The following is a 21137-nucleotide window of genomic DNA, read 5'->3' on the forward strand; positions in this document are numbered from 1 at the left end:
ATATACAAGAGTTCACCAGTCTGAAACATACTGGATACTTAAACATGTGTTTTTTTCCCCCTTTTAGTTAAATAAACCCCATCAACACCGGCATGTCACCAACATTTATTTAAAAAATTACATTTTACTGATAGAAAATGTCTCAACATGTCATCCATTCTTTTGAATGAAACTGAACTTTGCAAGGTCAGTGCTGATGAAGAGTGAACCATTTTGGACTACCATTCAGCCGTAACCAAAGCGCCATGATGACACCTCTATACGACCAGTAGACAGAGGGAGTGTGAGCTGAGCATGCACTCTAAGGAAGTGCGAACAGTCAGAAGGGAGAAAAAGCAGCGACAGTGTGTATGGAAACTAAAAGTGGACTCTGCTTAGTTGCCTCTAGCTTCAGTAATTATCTTGCTGTTGATTTATGAGGTTCCAATTTGTCCATTTTGGTCCCTGCCAGTATGAGCTCGATGCATTGCTGACCAGTGCTGTGGCTCACCATGTTGCTTGCAGCATTGCCAGCAAGCATACCAGTCATTCAGTCACATGGAGACGGAAAGGTTTTGCTACCCATAGAGTTGTAAAAGTTTGACCGGACTAGATGTGTGGTAGATTATTACAATACCGGCTGAAAAACATATGAAAATATGTTTTCCATATTTCCACTGATTTAATTTAATGTTTGAAAGCGACACAAACATATCTGCTGCTTTGTCATTGCTTTGTCTGAAAGTAAGAGTGGTTGGACTTTATGACGTGCCTGAAAACCATCAAATAGTTCAGTAAGTTTTATGTTAAGCATGCGTTCAAGACATTTGTTCAAAAAAAAGTCAATTCTAATAATGTTTCAATCATGTGCAAAAATGTCCTGCCTCATATAAACAAAAGGTTTTTTTTTAACTGTTTATTTAAAGTTGGTTTTCTGTCAGTGGGAGGTTTATTCTTGTATCTTGAACAAATTGGATAAAAATAAAAAAGTTAATAAATTGTAAACAAGAAATGGTTGTGAGCGGCTGTGCTGGCTGATTACTCTCCCCCTCCCCACTTTTTTTTGACAGCAAAGGTCCTTGAGCTATCAACAACGCAGACGGATCGAGTTTACTGTAAACTGTGGTGGATGTTGCCATTCTGAAGCATTTTAGGATTTATGGAAGAATAGTATGCAGGTGAAAAATCTTTTTTTTTTAAGAGTCCTTCAACATAAAAGCTGTGTGACCTTTTTGGACGAATGTTTTATTAATGTTCCTGTTAATTTGGGGAGCTAGTCACGTTGTCAGCAATCAACATATATGTATATATCATTTACCTTTAGATGTGCTGTATTTCTTCACTGAAGCTTTGTTTTTTCTTTCTAAACACACATCATCTTCAGTGCTGTGATGTGTTATCTGTATCCTGTTTCCTCACAAACTTCCCCTCAGTGATCAGGGAAGTCTAAAGTTTCATTTAATTTAATTTGATCTATAGGACAGGTACGTAAAATAAAATGCAATGGTACAACATGCTGGTGAGACCTGGTTTTTTCCACCTATGAACTCTTATCAGCTTGACTGTGGCATGCCTTTGAATTTTTGTGTGGTTTCAAGAGCTCAGTGGCAAGTGACTGCAAACCTCCATTCCACAGATGAGACACTATACCAGAAACCCCGGTGTTAAACACAACACCTGATAGTAAGGGATTGGTTTCCTAACTGCATACCTCCTCCAGGTGTACGCCTGCTTTAGGCTGATTTTTAGGGTGGGGGCTGACAAGTTGGGAAGGAGGGTAGATGAGGAGTCTCTACTATAACCTCCCACAGCATACAGGGATGTCAAAAGTAAAAGACAGTTGAAAGAATAGTAAGGAAAGAGTGGGGTGAAAACAAAACAAAAAGGGCAGACTTGAACCCAGGCCCTAGCAACAGCCTTCAGCATATGGACCACCTGCTTAACCAGGTGAGGTGCACTGACTGCATATTTGTGTGCTTGGTTAGTGAAATCATCTCAAGTCATATGCTGATAAACTTTTTATCCTAAAAAAAATGAAGAAATGTTCTTTGTCCTGTGTAGGTGTGGTCAGCGGAGTTTTGATTGGCAGAATGAACACAAGCAATCGGCGCAAATGTATATTTGTTTTAAACTTCAGAGTGAAGTAAAAAATGGCCTCTTCAGCCAACTGTCTAAAAACAAAAGATAATCAGCATACATCAATTAAACAATGAGAAAAACAGCAGGCCTCACATCTGATAGGAGATGAAAACGTTTGGTCGTTTTTGCTTGCGAAATGACTCACTTCATAATATTTATCACTGCTCTTCAATCCAGATCAAGGGTTGGGCAAAGCTTGAGGAGTCTTGGTTCATATGACATGTTGTCCAAGCGTAGTGGAAATCAAATGTTGTTTGCAAATGTTCCACATAGCGAAACTGACAGGCCGAATGAGATAATTGTTTAAATATGGGGATAATAGAATCCATCCATCCGTTTTCTGCTTCTTATCAAGGTCCAGGTCACTGGGGCAACAGTCCCCGGACCTCCCCCTTCACAGCCACTTTCTCCAACTTGTCAGACAAGAGATGTGCTTTCTCCACCGTGTCCTGGGTCTGCTACAGGGTGTCCTCCCAGTTGGGAGTAACTGAAACACCTTACCTAGGAAATGCCAGACCCATGTTTGATGTGGAGAAGCAGAACCCCGAGAACGAGAAAGGATGAAGCCCTTGGTCAAAGGCTGAGTTGAGACACCCTCATTTCTGCTACCCGTATCTGTGATCTCAATCTTTTGGTCACTACCCACAGCTTGTGGCTTTAGATGAAGATGGGAACAATGATCGGATAGTAAACTGACTGCTTCACTTTTTAAAAAGCGCTTTATGAATATGTAATTGGGTGCTTGTAGTGCTGGGCGATATGGAAAAAATATTTATCACGATATGAATTATTTTATATCACGATAACGATATATATCACGATATACCACCTGACCTGTGGTCATCTGGAAAGTATGCAGTCTGTAAACAGCGAGTGGAGAGGGTGCAGTTGTTTTGTTACCATAAAGCATGTCGCAAATCCGGGTGCACGTAAAGCAGTACCATGTCGCAAAACCACAAGACAGTTTCTTTGCGAAAAATATCATTTTTTTATACTTTATTTTCTCTTGCATAAAGTTAAGAGTATGTATAGTGAGAAGACAACATTAATATATTTGCCACAGGCTATTTAACCCTTTAAGACCTACCATAGAACCAAGTCCGCCAGAGTTTATCTTTACATTTTACATGCTGTAGTGCCATTTGTGGGAGCATTTCAAGTTGCTATACATCAATACAACCGTTCTAGCCCAAAGTTTAATAATATGTATGTATTAAGTCCATAGTAACTACATAAATTGCAAAAAAGTGCAATAAACTACAAAAAAATTGAAAATCTCTTTTTTTTTTTTTTTTTACATATATTTCTAGTTAGAGAAATTTAAGAGGCTTATCCCTCAAAACTGTAAATACAAAAAAGTTGCACAAAATAGTTTCCAACCATGAGAAATTTATTTTGAGTGTCTTCATAGTTTTATTTTTGAGATACACAAATTTTTATATACCACAGGAAAAATGAAAATAAATAAATGCAAATTTGCAAAAACACAGCATGTGCATCAAAATAAACTATTTCCAACAGTGTAATTTGACTTCTAAGCATCCCGGAAACGATACAGAAGAGCATAAAGTCAAACATGACTTTTAAAAACACCAACATAGGCTTTGAAGCTAAAAAACTATATTTTCCGCGAAATGACGTCACTTCCGGTTTCGGACAGCTAATGGCGGACATGCGATAGTTCGCGCTGACTTATATTGCAACTAGTAAGTGTTATGAACAGCTGATCGGATCGGCAAAGCGTGTTTCTGGAATATTATGTTTTTGTTGCTGGAAGTACTTTTTATGCAATTTTTGCAAAGCTATATGTGGAAGGAAACCGTGACCTAGGGCAAGCTAATGGAATAAGATGTAAGTACAACTCCTACGTTTTCATATGCAAAAGAAATTATTGCGCTAGCTCACGTGGTTCCAGTACTACAGGGATTTAAAAATAGTTAGGGAAAACGGAGTGTGCCTGCTCCGACCGGTTGTAAAGGTTTAATGATCTTTTTTATGTAATAATTTATAAAATTCGGGTTAGAAACGATAGAAACGATAGAAGACAAATGGCACGATAGACACTTTTCTATCGTCCACACGATATATATCGTCATATCGCCCAGCACTAGGTGCTTGTATTAGAAAGTACTGAAATTGAGTAGAAAGAGTATAAGCACAGCTCCATTCACTGCAACAGACTGGTAAAACATCCAGATTACTGCAGACACTGCACCAATTCATCTATCAATTTTCCACTTTTTTCTTCTACCAGAGACTTGAACTCCACTTCACTTCCAGTTACTCATTCCCATCCCGTTGTAGACACGCCACCCTTTTCCACCAGAGAACCATGGCCTCAGGATTGAAGAGCTATTTCTTGTCCCAGCCATTTCACACTTCACTGCAAACCACCTGATTGTAAGCTAGAGGTTGTTGCTCAATTAAGGCAACAGAAGCACATCATCCACAAAAGTCTGACACGAAATCCTCAGTCCACGAGACACACAATAAACTTATGAACAGAACTGGTGGCAAGGGGCAGCCCTGGCTGTGTTTAACACCCACTGGGAATGATAACCAAGCTCTTACAGTGGCTGGAAAGTGATGACCAAACAATCCCAACTCCAATCACCATTCTGCTAAAGCAGGGATAACCGAGCACCTTTTAAGACAGTTTCTCCTGAAAGGCTTGTTTGCTCTTGTACTTGGTTGTTAACGTGTACTAGCAATTTATGGTGTGAAGTGGGTGTTGTTTGAGCCATACACTGAAACCCTGAAGTTCTTAGACATTACCTGACTGAGATGCATTCAGGAAGAATGTCTGACTCAGTTGGTTTTGACATTAGCTGGTCTTTAATCTACCAGCTTTTTTGTGATGTTAGATTGTTTATGGCAAAGATGATTACACAGTGGATTTGTCCGGCCTTTGACATGCACTTTCCAAAGTGCACAGTGGGTAACTGCGACGTCTAGACCTGATTCTCCTTATATTGTCTTGACTTCATGTGTGAAAACAGCTTTAGCATACTGGAAACTTCATTTGCATGCATCTCAAATTATAGCTAAAGAAAAATTGCAAGTAATAACACACAGTGGTATTAAGTGACAAACACTTTATTTCCTATCACATCCATAACTTTTCAAGCTGAATTAAAGCAAATTTTTACAATTAAGATTACGATCTATAAACAGTATAAATTTGAAGGTCAAGAAAAAACAGGGATTTTTAAAAAAAATATCAAAAACTAGATCTTGCATAGGAAACACTCAGTTTATTTTGGCCAAATTGTGATGCACTGTTTTCAAAGCACTGCACAATTTCTTAGAACTTGTGAGTTACTTGTGCCATGGAGAACAGCAGCAATTTCTCTGCTCGAGACAATGTGAATCACGCGGGAGACAAATGCAGAGAGACAAATCTGTTACACAAAGAACTGTTTGTACGATTTCTCCCGGTCTGCTGTGAGATCACGAGGGTGCTCTGTGACACAGTACAGACACGATGCAGACATCACAGAAAAGCATAGTAACATCTTTCTGCAATTCTGGCTACACTCACAATTTCTTATTACGTGCCAGAAGTAGTAAGAATGGTGTTGCAAAACTGCAATAAAGCATCGATTTTTAAGTCAAAGTTATTCTTTTAGTGGATCGAGTTTGACATGTGGTAGAGAGATACGGATATCCAAGCAATACAACCTGCTGGGTAACTATATGGAAATCATCACTTATCTTTACGAGTCATTTTTTTTTAGTGTCCCAATTGTCAATTTTGGTAACTGGTAATTTCAAGAATTTTTGTGTGTTTGCAAAAGACATATTGTCTCTAACGTCAGTGATAATTTGAAAGAAGACCATAGTTGTGATTTTATGTGCTGCAAGCAAAAGATATTCCTAAAGCTCACCTCAGCTCCAGAATAGTCGTTGGTCCGAGTCACCAGGTGGTCAAGAGACACATTTTCAGCGACAGGCATATTACGAAACTGCAGAGAAAATATTTCCTTTCTGGTACACGCATCTGGAAGCGGCACGTAGACAATTCGGTCGAGGCGACCTGGACGCATCAGAGCCTGTGGGAAAGAAAAATGACAGACACCATCTGTTTTAAGGTCATATTTCAAAAATTGCGACACACAAAGGGTTTTAAAAATGTTTTCAGCATTATTGCTTTATTTCAACAGTGTTTCCTTTGTACATCGCCATTCTTATGTCACAAAAATACTGTCACGACACTATGTTTCTGACCTTTGACCTTATTGCTGGTTAACCCGGGAAAAAATAGTTCAGTCCACTCCTGAATTAATTGTATGCCTATTTAAACAGGACTATAAAGCAAATGCCTGATATACAAACTGTGAAATTTGAGTTTTCCACTTCTGGCGTCAGTGTGGAGACAATCTCCCCATTATCTGATAAACCTTCCACTTCCTACAGATCACATCTCTGTGACCCCAAAACAGTCCTTGAGTACCCAAAGCTGCCGCTGTCTCGCTTGTCAGACGTCATTAAGTGGCAGGCGCCTCTCAAACTCAGACAAGCAGACAGACTGACAAATATGTCCTGCCTCCATCTGCTGTCCTCAGCCAGGCCGTGACAAGCTGCAGTATGGTAACCCATTTGACAAGCCAACTAGCTGAGGAGCTTTGGGTTTGGGAAAATAAATGAGCACAGTGTGAACTGGCATTTATTGGTAGCAATGGAATGAACTATAAACAGAAAACGAAACTCAAAGTTTCTTTGTTGCTATTCTCCTAAGAGTCAGTAAGTCCTGGAGGCCCTGGCTCTGAGCCAGACAGGCCACAGTGGGGCCAGACTCTGGCCTGTGGAGCCGAGACAGGAGATACTCACAGATGCAAGCCATACAGGAGGCCATGTCAGGAGTGATCAGTGAAGGTTGGAGGGACTGGACAAGCAGCCTTTGAACTGTTAGATACTGCGCTTCTACCTCTGCAACTCTCCTCTTTTACTTGCAAAGAATATGAGCATCTACTGTACATCATGTCATCCTGTATGTTTGAGTAGGAGAACAGAACAATCAGCACATGCTACAAGTTCAGCTAACTAGTGCATAAGCACTCTGTGTTGGGTTTTAATAAGGTTGATATTTAACTCACTTAACAAGCAGAAATGCCAAACATCTGCAAAACCTATATTCCATAATTTAAAAAAAGGGAACTCTAGGTGCATAGAATTTTCCAGCTTAAAAAAATGTAAGCAAAAAAAATCTTTTCCGTGTTTCATTTGAAGACCACCTGCTCGATAAGTGTCTTGGAGGAAATTTCAGGTTTGGAGTTTTGTTTTACGGTTTGCTATATTTCCCCTCTGGATAGCTAATTCCAGTTTACTGGGGTGATGGATAGTATCCCAGCCTTTTATCTACTGGTTTTCCTGTACATGTGTATGGAACATGAGAGGACAGAAACCGGAGACGAACGTTAGTAGCTACCTTTACGTATCCACAACAGAGTAATGGGTGACAAAGGAGCCGTGGCTCATGACAGCAAACGTTCTTGTTTTTCAGGTCTCTCGATTCTTACGCTTGATTACAGAAAGGTGGGTGGCTATCTGTGACGGTAGTGTAACAAAATGGATAGAGAGGAATAACATCGCCCTCAATCAAAGCAGGAAAGGGGTGGCTGCTGCAGTGACATGCTGGGAGATGGATGGACGGGTGGCTGGAGGGCTGCAGTATTAAATCAAAGATGTAAGGGCTTAAGGCCTAATAAGGTGCATCTGGCAAAGCAATTATAAAACAGCACCTGTGGGATCAGGTTTGTTATTATGTTTCTTCCTGTGGGTTAATATATATTGTTGGTACAAAACTGTGCTCAAGGCGTGAGGTGATTGTAGTGGGAACTTTAATCTGTGATTGTTTGTCACAGCAAGTCAAGCCTGTTGCAGCACAGTATATTGCATTATGCAGAGGACGTGCCAGGGACACTTCCTGAGTTGCTCTCCCTGGAAGTATCGGGCGGCTGCATGCCAACATAAACCTGCTGACCCCGGACTAAATAACTCAGTCACTCCCACACAAGCTGACAAACACATTCGCATATGCAAGCGTGCATGTAAGCACACATATATTCCAATAAACTCTCCTTGGACGGATCGTTTTAATTTCCGATCCATTTTCCTAGTGCAAAAACACCACTTTGCACTTTATCAGCTATTAATTCTCTCCGCACACATAATGGAGAAGTGCCTGTGGCTTCCAGGCACTCGGGCTCCGAGGGTTCCAAGACGCTCCCGAAAAAGCAGAGCCGACCCTCAGCTTTGAGACTGCTAAACTCATCTGACTGCCCTGGAGGGAAAGAAAGGCTTTTTTTCTTTCCTCCCAGCAAGAGCAGGGGGCCCATCCATCACTTAACAAGATATACTTCCTGTTCTCAAGGATCCGGGGGAGGTGGTGGTGTGGTGGAATAAGAGGAGGAGGAGGTAAGGAGGGGGACCCCAAAAGACAAATACTTGGCTTGGCATGTCGGGCAAGCGTTGACGGGCTCTTTTCGTAACGGCATCATTCCACCTGAAGTCTTGGCTCCGCTGGCAGAAGGCAAGAAAAAAAGGAGTCAGGCAAGGAGATGAGAGAGGAGAGGACAAAACCAGCCAGACCAGGGCACTCAGACAACCCACTTGAAAGGACAGCAGGACCAAAGCCCTGCAAACAAACACAGATAAGTGGTGTGGGAGACAGCAAACCACCACAGACAAAACCCAGTTGTATAAATTCTCTGCTGTTCTAACATGAGTCTGCATGACGGATTGCATCCACCTTGTTGCACCACTGACATGATAGGCATCATTACACATGAGCCATTAGTAATTAGAAATGCCCCTAGGTAAAAAATACCAACCACCTTTAAGTCAACACAGAACCATTTATATACCACTGAATCCAGCAGAGTGTGCACTGTGGACTTAACCCCAGCAAAATGTATGTTGCAATGCTGAGAAAGTTTGGAAAAACATGTGGATCAGTCAAGCTGATTAAAAAGCAGACCAAAAAAAAAGAGAGTGAGAGAGAGACAAGAGAGAGAAAAAACTCATCCACGCTTTCTGCGCCAAGTTTCACTGCCGATAACAACAGTAATCATTCCAAGGCATTGCAATCCTCCACAAGAAGTGATTACCCCCTAATGACAGACGACTTCCTATCTGCGAAGGCCGGTACCTCTCCTTAACCAATGAGGAATGCTGGGAATCTTTTCCTTGGAGTGTTGTTCCTAAGCACATTCTTGGCCAGCTTCAATCTGACCCGCTCTGAGCTATGTCTACAAACTGTTTACAAACGGACGCCCCCGCAATTCAGGTGTCTTATTCTTAGATAGAAACTTAGACTTGGTGTGACTAAATCAAGATCAAGATCTGCTTTGTTACTCACGGCGCCTTCAGATTAAATGAAAAACGAAATGAAACACCGGGTTCATGAAACTGAACATGATGACTAAGTTCTTCCCTGCACATCTGGTGCTATCTCTGTTTTTCCAATAAGCTGTTTTCAGTGGCACTTTTTAAAATGTACAGCATGATAGCAGGCTGTCTGCATGAATGAGAGGTTTGCCTGAGGAGACATGAGTTGACTTTGTTGCCTGCCGGAAGGCATTTGCTGTATGTGGCTTCCTAACCTGTCAGTCTGCAATCCTTAGAGGCCTTGGTGAGTCATACCGACTCGGAGATGGGCCACCCTGGATTTATTCCAAGCACACACAAAACAGAAAATGCAGAAAGCACGATGGGAACAGAGCTCACAGAAAGGTCAGCATTCAGATGCAGTAATCTTAGATACAGTGCACTAGCCGAATACCAGTAAATGTTACCGACTGTCAGGTGTCACTGGTATTCTTAAAGTCAAGATTTTCTGCAACAGCTGTGGTTCAGTGGATGTCCTCTTTCAGAAAAATCTGGTTTACAAAGTCCCAGCTCAGGAGCAATTTCCACAAAAACACAAATCCAGAGCCAGTTTCTTTCTTTCACAGTTTTCAAGGGAGCTTCCTTTTACAGATGAGAGACCTACTGAGCCTCACATCGATTGTGCAACATGCATGAGTGGAAGACTGCGTGGCATCTGTGTCACTTCCGTGAAATGTGTTATGTTCTGATCCTTCCACAACATGCCAATCATTAATCAAAGTGCCTTACCTTTCGCTTGCTAAAGTGCAAAAAGGGAAGGAATTCAGTCAGTCACACCTGGGTGTGTGGCATGTCACATGCAGCAGCAAGTCATTAAAAACACTGCATCGGTGTTTTGTGGACTGTACTATGTGCAAAAATCAGGCACCTATAACCTTAACTTATTGCATTGATTGCTAGAATAGTTATAGTTATCTTATGGATATACATTTATGTTGTTCAATTTATGGGAGAAGGAACGACTTCCTTTCATATGTCTACCACAAAGTGAACCTGACTTGGATTTTTTAACCACCTGGACTCAACATATTCCTTGTTGTTCCCACTAAACTCTTGCAGAGAGTGGCCTCATTGTATAAAAACCTCTCCAAGTATGTGAAAATACCCTTGAGCTTTATTTCGTCACTCTAATTTATGTCAGAGTACAAAACAAGCTATCAGCCGGTTCTGTTTTTCAAATCCTTCAAATCACGCAAATCCGATTTGCATCTACAGAACATTTTGCGCAACACTTCCTTTCACAAAGGTGACATAATTCTGATCGAGGCCACGCTGTCTTCAGAGAGACACTGGACCTTCTTTATGTCAGTCTTGATTTCGACGTGAGAGAGGATCAGAGAGAACCGGAGCGGAGGGAAAGAGAGAGTAAATCAAGGAGAGAGGGGAGGGGACAGCAGAGCAGAGAGGGATGAGAATGACAGAGGAAGAAAGTAAGTACGCGGTGAGAGGTGGAGAGAGAGAGAGAGCGAAAGAGAGGAGTTGGCAACCGCTCAAAAACATGAGAGGCTTTCACTCTGGATTTTGCCCTTGAGTCAAACTTGCATCCGGCAGGCGAGGCCACCGTGTCCAAGAACCAAATAACTCTGCCGCTGTTAACCCCCGCTGTCTCACAAACTCATGCACAGCCAAGAGGAAGTGAAGATTTAGAGTTTTAAAATAAAGTATAAACCATTTTAGCAAGTAATATTTTCTTTTAGAGAAAAAAAAATCATTTTTCATCACGGGAAAAGAAAGCCGTTCGGGACAAAAGACACTTTTTTGAAATATTCAAAGTATTGACTCCAAAATACGGTATGAACTATAAACTTTTACTCTTAGGGCCGCACAGCATAATAAATCAAGACATTTTCATCAAAGATAACATTTATGACTTTTTATGCCACCAAATAGAAGTCATCACTTCCATTTCTATAGCAGAAACTCATCTAATTTTACTATATTTGTATATAAAATCAGTGGTGATTGCACCTTACCTGTTGACAGACATAACACACTGTGCCTGCAAGTGTGTAAATGGTGTATAGAATGTGTTCCTTCACAAAAGATTGTGGGTTGGGTTCCAATAACACTCACTAATCTGGGGTTTTGTTAAAAGCCTCAATGACTGTTTGAATGCTTGCATTTCTTGTCCTGAAGCACATCTTTTTAGAAATGCCCCAGAGCGCCCAGATTTCAGGAAATTAAATTAGTTTGCTGTTATTATCATAAAAAATGACCAAAATTTTCCTTAATACACAGGCAGGTGGTGTTTTTTCTAGAGTGTTGTGATTTTAGATTTTTCTTTTCTTTTTTAAATTTGTAAACCAAGCAGGAGGCTCAAAACCTAGAAACAGTGCAGTCATGTGCATGCCCAGTGTAACTGGGCAAATAATTATTACAGAATTAGATGTCCCACCTCTTTTACCTTTTATGTGCGTTGTGTAAGCAGGTAAAGGGGCCGCGATCAGGGAAGGAAGGGGGTAAAGAAGTAGCAGCAGCTGTGTTGTTGCTTCCTTTGGGTTTAGAGGGTGGGGACCCTACAGCTGTCCTGGAGGTCCACGATTGTGTTGAAACTACACAAAATGGCCAGCCCTCACACCTCAATGAAAATAACGCTCTTTTTGAAAGGAGTAGGTAGGCAAAGTAAGTGCATGTATGTGTGTGCGTCTGTGTGAGTGAGTGGAGGTGGGGGCGGTAATTGTCAAGCAGAAAAAAAAAAGTGAAGAAAAGCAGAGGAAATAAGACCATGACCATGTTGAAAAGTCGGCTCATTGGAGCCCAAAATAAAAACGCAGTAAAGCGCCTGCCATAAAACACATGTATGTTTGCTTTACAAAGAGGTGTTTCCTGTGAGCTGTCCACAGTTCACAGTTCAGTTCTATGCAGCCTTGCCTTTGGTGTAAACTCATCAGGGTCTGGTTTCCATAATGTGTGAGCACCCTCGAAACTCCCTGGTCCAGTAGCTGCCTCAAACAAATCAGCAGCCACAGCCAATGAGCAATGTTTTCCTACAGACACTTCTTCTGGCTTAATTCATTTGTCTCAATCGTGACTTTGAGCTTGCAAGTGCTACTGTCACCCTCTGGTAGACTACTGGTATTCTTGTAGAACACATGCTCGTGTGTCCATGTGCGTATGGAGAAGGGCCATCCAACAGACACAGCCAACAACAACAACTTAAACCTGCTGATTGCAGCACCACTATAAAATCTGAAACTGTGCCATCGCCCCAAGTTAGCCATATATAAAAAGGTAAATCACTGAAAACCAAATACAACACATTCAGTAAAGAATTATTGCAGTCTTCATAGTAAGACTGAAGTGATTATTTGATGGAGACATTTATCCACTCATCGTGCAAATAAAGACACTCACTTTAATGTCATAGATTAAGAAGATTTTCTTTCTCACATTTCACATCCACTCACTGTGTGTTTATACATCACTCTGCATTTAATTACGAATTACTATTAATCTCTGGCTCTCTTTCACAGCATATCTTTTGTCCCGTCTCCCTCCCTTCACCCTCAACTGGTCACTGCATGCCTGCCTCTCCATCAGCCTGGATCTGCCTGAGGTTTCTTCCTGTTAAAAGGGAGTTTTTCCTTCCCACTATCGCCAAAGTGCTTGCTCATAAGGGGGTCACCTGATTGATGGGATTTCTCTATAATATTGCAGGGTGTTTACCTAACAATATCAAGTGCCCTGAGGCGACTGTTGTTGTGATTTGGTGCTATATAAATAAAACTGAACTGAATTAAAATTAAAGGCAGTCAAGAACGGCAGATGCAAAGATGTTTCACAGAATTTCCCATTAAAACTAAAACATATCTATAAAGAATGTCATGAGCTGCTTAAATATCCTCTACAGAGGTTAAGTATTTGGTTGAGGACAAAAACATCTTATTGCACCCCCTACCAAAATACATGCATGTAGAAACATGCATCTGTAGAAAAACTCCATCTGCAGCATGCAGCAACACTTACACACCTCACACATCCCCATCCTGCACACATACACGGAGGCCCCACTTCCCCCGAGAGACAGACTGCAGGTGCCAGGCCCACCTCGTGGTCCCTGCCGGGCTCTCGTTAGGCCTGGTGCCATTCAGGCGGCTCCTAACACGCAACCCTGAGTGCTTTGTGTTTCTCTGACAGCCCCTGTCGTCCTCTGGATGTAGTGGTGAAAAAAAAGGAAAAGAGGAAGACTTCAGAGATTAGTGCTTTGAAGAACTTGACAGAGAGTCACTGTACGGCCTTGTACAGTTTTAAAGGAGTATGACAGTTTTGTTTGGCTCATTTGCAACAAAAAATATCATAGTCTCTAACGTTACTGTTATTTACACTTTTTTTTTTTCAAAGAATGGCATATATATCACTCCCAAAAGAATTAACATTTACTTGTCAGGGTATAAAGTTGCTTTAGATAAGAAAGAAAATGACCACTGTTATTCCATCATGTCTTTTTAACTCTTAACATTCACACAGTTGCATGCAACCTTCTTTGGAGCCCTTTTAGGAATTTTACATTGGTTACGCCGCCGATTTCTCACAGCAAAAAGGATCTTAATAGAAAAAAAGCAACAAAACAAAGAATATCTGTAACACCAAATTGTATTTATTATTAGAAATGTAAACTCTTCTGTTGTTAAAAACAGTCCCTCTTTATTATCAAGTTAAACCAAACCAGAACCCTAATCCTAAATGGGTCATTGGTACATGATAGGAATTCAAGGCTTTTCAAATAAGATTATAAATGATCCAAAAGAAGAATTAGACAAAAAAAAAAAAACTTTGAAGAAAGATATCTGAAAAGGGTGGTTTTCATAAACATCAATACCGGCATCACCAGCTTCACACTTAATACCACGATCATAGTTATTTCCACCTCCATCATCTCTATCGCCCCAATCATCCACAACATCATGAGTCCCTGCAACGGAAGAGATAACTTCTCCCACAACAACCTGTTTGCAACTGCACTCTATGCTTAAAAACAAAAGGTTTTATACTCCTTTATAAGTGTGCACGCACGAGCTCACAAAAACTCACACGCAGAGAATTGAATGCTCACATATGCTGCCACTTGCAGATACTTAACAAAGAGAAAAACATAAACAGGCACGTTGCTGAGTGACAGACTCGACTCGGCCAGATCAGTTTCCACTTCCGTGAAATCTAAACATTAGCTTGTTTACCCTGATCCTGAGCTGAGGCTGGGCCTGGGTGAGAGAGCCGAGTGTGTGTCTCTACCTCTTAGTGTGTGAGCGTAGGTCCACAAAAGACAAGAAACAGGGGGACATGCTATCAGAGACAATACCTCAAAGGTGGAGGAAGACGGAGAATAAAACAAAAGACAACAAAAGAACAAAAACAGTATACAGCTATTCCCTCTAATATTATGTAACCCATGATGTCTATTACACAGCTGTCAGGGGAGAGCAAACTGTAGAGTAAAAGCTGTGCTGATAGAGTTGGTTAGAAACTTTATTAGGTATGCTTTGCTATTACTGGACTGCACCTTCATGCAAAACAACGAGGTGCAGGAAATGTTCCTCAGAGATTTTGGTCCATATCGAAATGAGAGCATCACAGAGTTGCTGCAGATTTGTTGGCTGCACATACACATTGATCTCCCGTTCCACCACAACCCAAAAATGCTCTATTGGATCCCGATCTGGTGACTGTGGAGGCTATTTGAGTGCAATTAATTCATAGTCATGCTGAAGAAACATGTTTAACAAGTTTAACACGTTTTGGCTTTGTGACATGCTGTGATGTGCTGCTGGAAGCAGCCATCAGAGGATGGATACACTGTGGTCATACAGAAAGGGAAATAGCCAGCAACAACACTTAGGTAGGCTGTGGAATTTACACGATGCTCAGTTGCACCACCAATAGCAGCCTGAACCACTGATACAAGGCAGGATGGATGGATGGATGTTTGCCATGGCAAGGTCCCTACGATACAAATGTTACAGCAGAAATCAAGATTCATCAGACCAGGAAACTGTTCTAATCTTTACCACTTTTGGCAAGTCTATGTAGCAGTCTGGGCATTCTCCTCTGACCTCTGGGATCAGCAAGGCATCTTCGTCCATATAACTCACTGGATATTTACTCTTTTTTGGACCATTTAGAATTTAGAGATAAAGTCAACCCCTCAAACTCATTGTAGTACTCCTCACATCAATCCAGAACATTTCTTGCTTTGTGGCAGAGTACATTATCCTGCAGAAAGAGGCCACAGCCATCAGGGAATATCATTTTCATGAGAGGGTGTACATGGTCCAGAGTAATGCTTAAGTAGGTGGTTCACGTCAAAGTAATATCCACATGGATGGGAGCACCCAAGGTTTCCCAGCAGAACATTGCCCAAAGCATTACACTGCCTCCAGTGGCTTCTCTTTGTCCCATAGTGCAACCTGGTCCCAGGTGTTCCCCAAGTAAGTGACCAACACATACCCTGCCAGCCACGTGATGTAAAAGAAAACGTGATTCGTCAGACCAAGCCACCTTCATCCGTTGCTCCGTTGTCCAGTTCTGATGATCACAGGCCCATTTTGGCAGACCACATGGGCAAGCCTTCACTCCCCACATACATCAGTGAGCCTTAGACGCCCATGACCCGTCGCTGGTTTCTCATTGTTTCTTCCTTGGATCACTTTTAATAGATACTGACCATTGCAATCTGGGAACACGGCTGCAGGAGATGCTCTAACCCAGTTTTCAAGGTATCACAACTGGACCCTTGTCAAACTCGCTCAAATCCTTATGTTTGCCTATTTTTTCTGCTTGTAACACATAAACTTTAAGGACAAAAAGTTTACTTGCTCCCACTGAATCCCACCCGCTAACAGGCGAGTGGTAAAGAGATAATCAGTGTTATTCACCTCACCTATCAGTGGTCATAACGTTATGCCTGATTTGTGTAGTATAAATATATTACAATGAAAGAAATATCCTCTGACAAGCATATTAGAAGCTCTTGCACAAAACTTCTTTACAAAGTGTTAATCTGGGCTGATCTACAGAAGTAACTTGCTGGTTTTCAAGCAAAGTCAACAGTTAGTTGATTCATTATAGGTGAACTGAGATGATGGGCCTTCTAAGCCTAGGCAACTATGAAGAGGTTAATATTATAACAAAGTTTAGATCCAACTCGTAACCTAAAACTCACGCTGAAAGAGTTTTATTATGAATTTATATTATATTATTATTATGCGCAATTTTATTACTTAAACTGCATGTTTAATAGTTTTAGCTATAGAAAACCCAATTTTAATGAGTTTCTGTTTATCATTACATTACAGAAAACAAGAAAACAAAGAAAACAAACAAACCAAAAAATATAATGACTACAAAATGCTTAATGCTGTTTCCTTCAAAAAAGTACTAGTTCCTTTATAACATATTTGTGTAGTGTTTTTCAGGGTACTCTTGCTTGTTCCAAGCACGAACTTTACTACAGCGTCTTACTTTTATCAGATTAAGATGAAGGCCTTTCTTGTAGGCATACTATCAGTTCTTCTTGTTGCTGAGCATTGTTGTTTATGAGTTTGGCTGTAAGCTTGTGGCTGCTGTCAAGCGCCTCTCTGAATAACACCAGGAGCTTCCCTGATGACACTGTATGGAGGATAATCTAAATATTTAACGTGCCTGAAACCTGTGCACAGTACAGTAAATTATTTATTTAAGGTAACACTTGAACAGACCACCTTGATGGCACCATTATGAGAACTTATAACCCAACTGCAAACCTTCCATATACATAACTTCATATGTATGAAGGTAATAATAATAATAACAAGAAGAAAAAGAATCCTTTATTGCCTTTATGTGTTCACATATAGCGAAATTTTGTTTGATATCTATATAAATGCATACATACATACATACATACACACAACCAACACTATAAAACATTTGAATGCACACTATTCACATGTGCAGGTGTGCAGAATAAAAATGTGCAGAAAGTTACAGATAGAATTTAGATGAGATTTCATAGCTCTGGGGAAGAAGCTGCCTCTCAGTCTGGTGGTGCGTGTTTGTATGTTCCTGTACAGCTTTGGAGAAGGAAGCGGTATATGCAGTCCATTGCCAGGGGAGGTGGGGTCGGCAGCGATACGTCTAGTCTTCTTCTGGATCCATCCAGCGTATAACGAGTCCAGATGTGGGAGTGGACTTCCCACAATCCCCTGTGCTGTTTTCAGAAAGTTCTCCCAGCCAAGTTCTTTCTGTCTTGTGGTGTGCAGCTGCCGTCATACTAAGACAGAGGTTGCTTTCCATTGTGGCTCTGAAGAAGTTCACAACCAGCAAAACAGAGTCTGGTCGGTTTTAGCTTCCTGGGGAAAAAGAGCTTTTGTTGGGCTTTTTTCACCAGGTGCGATGTGTTGAGCAACCAGGTCAGGTCAGATGTTATGTGGAGACCCAAGAACTTGATGCTGTCCAGATGCTCTACTGCCTCCCTGTGTATGAGGACAGGAGCGTTTCCTTTCTTCCTGGATGTCCTGCTATCCACAATGAGCTCCTTGGTCTTGCTGGTGTTCAGGATGCACCACTGTGTCAGGTGTTGGATCTCCTCTCTATAATGAGTCTCATCATTGTCTGATATGAGACCCACCACGGTGGTATCATCCACAAACTCCACAACTGTTAATGAAGTGAATGGCAGAACAATCATGAGTAAAGAGAGTAAATAAGGTCGGGCTGAGCACACAGCCCTGTGGAGTGCCTATGTTCAGGACCAGTGTGGAAGATGTCCAGCTCTCCACTCTCACCACCCAAGGCCTGTCGGAGAGGAAATCCCTGATCCGGTGGTAAAGTGATGTCGACAGGCCCAGGTTATTAAGCTTCAGAGCCAGGTTATCCGGGATCACTGTGTTGAAATCCAAGCTGAAGTCAACAAATAGCATCCTAAGATAAGAGTTTGGATGTTTGAGGTTGGTCAGGGCTGACTGCAGTGCTGTTGAGACAGCATCTTCTGTTGAACGGTTCCACCTGCATGCAATCTGATGGCTGTCCAGACCAACAGGGATGATGTTGTTGATGTGCTTCAGAACGTGCTTCATAATTACTGTTGTCAGGGCGATGGGGTGGTAATCGTTGAGGCAAGACACAGCTGATCTTTTTGGTACAAGCTCAATGATAGAGGATGTTAGGGAGACACACGATAATGTTTGTAGCTGTGCACCAGGACTTGTTTAAGTATAGCGCTAAATCTCCGCCTTTGCATTTAGCTAAAGCTGCCGTCCCATCTGCTCAAACAGAGAGTACCTCTCTCCTCCACCGGGATGTTGTTATTCAGCCAGGTCTCTCCAACAATCGTCACACAGCTGTCCATCCTGCATGAGATGATCCTTAGATGAAACCTGTCTGTTTTCTTGGCGAGTGACTGAGCATTAGCGAGGAAGAGACTGGGAAAAGCCGGTCTGTGTGGGTTAGCATGTAGCCAAATGCGCAGGCTGCTCCTCTTACTCCATTTTTGTTTGCGAGGTCTCCTCCGTCTCCTAGGCCCCAAATGGGGGATTGCCGGTACATTTTCCCAGTGTCCCACAATTCAGGCCTTCCATACTGTATTAATGCTGTCTACAACACCACATTTAAAATCCATGATTTTCTATCATAACTTATTTGCATCACTAAGCAACATACTGGCATACTGTCTTCTAGTTTGGCATGTCTTTAAAGGAAAAAAAAAAAGTTTGTGGATGAATTTTGTTTTGTTTTTTTTCTTCTTAGAAAGGCTCACCTCTACTCATAAAATTACAGTCGGTTACCAATACTTAATTTTACGTCGAGCCTGGCAACCAATCAATCTGTTTCAGAAGGGGAGACAAGAGTAAAACTAAGGTGTTATTAACAGATGGCAGAAAGAGGTGGTGTAGTAACGTATAATATGAAAAAAATATTTTAAGCATAAAAGCCTGTTAACATAATTTAATAGACCCTTAAAACAAATACCATGAACGTGTATGAGTTTAATTTGGTCACTTTGATGTTATATTTATATCATTTTCTGCTAGATTTGGATTCTTTGCGGTGACAAATAGCTGTATATTTGCCTTAAATATATAATTTTAAAAATCTCATTAAGTTACCCAATTCCCCTGAAAATGATGTGGCTTTCCTAAAGTTATTTATAGCATTTGAGTACAGTTGAACCACATCCTGCTTTTATGTACTACTGCAATATGCACAATAAGAGCTGTGCGCTAAATCTAATCTACAACATCAGAGCAATTAGCCACCTACTGCAGGAGATAACAAGACAGGGAAAGGGGGAGGGAGGGAGAAAAAAAATCCCCCACCCAGCATGTGAAAACCTGTGTCAGATTTCACCACAGACAAGGTCACCCGCTCTTGGTCTTGCCTCAATGCCCTGGCTTGGTAACCAGATCCCATGCAGGATGGCGACAAACCTGTTTCTGTTATAGGAGAGGTGCCCACTTGGCTGATTATGTTTGCAAAAACTTTACACTTTTATTTTTTTCCGCCTTGTTTTTCTTTACACCCAACCTTCAATTTACCTGTACAGGGATCTGAGGAGTTGAGCATAACTTTGCACAGCTGTGAACACCCCGGGAACACTTTACACACACTTGTGGATACAAACACCAAAAAGAAGAGAAAGAAAGAAAAATCTTGTTTTAATTCTAGAGCCAAAGCATCATCATCGGTGTTATGCTACACAGCCAAGTTAACACTTGGTATGTTTGTAATTGTGCTGCCTATGAAACTGCACTGTAATCCCTTCCAGCTGCCTCCCTCACTCACCCATCCACCTTCCTCTTCCCCCTCCTCTTCCCTTTCAGAGAAACTGTAGCTGAGTATGTTTTCCATGGGCCCTGGTGGATTCATCCTGTTGACAGCGCCAAGCCTTTTATGCATCGAAAACACAGTATTCCCTTTCAGGTGAAGAGACGATGGAAGGGAGAAGGGGAGCTGGGTTGTGGGAGGTAGTGGTGGTGGGGGGAAGCCAAGGACGGTCCCTACAACAGACCTCAAACTTCAAAATCTTGGTCCTCATCTCTTCACAAAAAGAGAGTGAGAGACAGACAGTGAGAAGGGAGGGGGGTGAGGGATCAAGACAAGAAGAAGGGGAGGCAGGAGAGGAGGAGGGAGGGTAGAAAAAAAAACAACGGCACAAAGGAGTGCGTAATTAAGACAGGAAATGGGAGAAGAGAGGAGGGCTCTGGGGGCTTTCAGAAAGAGGCTGGCTGGGGTCGCTTTTCCAGAGAACGGAGGAGTGGGGCTGATACCCGAGCCGTCTGAATGGAAATCAGATAATCTGTTAACACAAGGCATGGCCCAGATCCTGCCTGCAGACTGACATGGATAGGCCAGTTCCTGTTCCAATCCGCTGCTGTGGCACAAAGTGTTGCCAAGGCAACCAGCTGTTCCAGCCAAACTTTGCTTTCTCTCCGAGCCGGCGGCAAAAACGACAGGTGGGGCTACAAGGCTGGTAGAAGCAGCTCTGAGGTGCTTGTGAAAACATAAAGCTAGTTCAGTGGTGAGAAGACACGGTGGTAGGAATTTAACACCGGTCACCATGCACAAGAAATTCTGCTGCAGTGACCAGTGAGGTTGTTTTCTCCTTTTATGCCCCCTCACCCACCCCTCCAAAAAAAGAGAAAAAAATAAGTTAA

The 21137-nt window shown here is 41.7% G+C and overlaps 1 protein-coding gene across 1 annotated transcript in view; it reads right to left on the reverse strand.

Moving 5' to 3' along the window:
* afg2a (AFG2 AAA ATPase homolog A) overlaps positions 1-21137 on the reverse strand; it is a 107807-nt gene that overhangs the window by 15564 nt on the left and 71106 nt on the right. The window contains exon 16 of the mRNA XM_063485127.1: positions 6006-6170. Coding sequence (XP_063341197.1) covers positions 6006-6170 — 165 coding nt within the window. The remainder of the gene's footprint in view (positions 1-6005; positions 6171-21137) is intronic.

Source organism: Pelmatolapia mariae, linkage group LG2, assembly GCF_036321145.2.
Source record: "Pelmatolapia mariae isolate MD_Pm_ZW linkage group LG2, Pm_UMD_F_2, whole genome shotgun sequence".
NCBI classification, from domain to species: domain Eukaryota; kingdom Metazoa; phylum Chordata; class Actinopteri; order Cichliformes; family Cichlidae; genus Pelmatolapia; species Pelmatolapia mariae.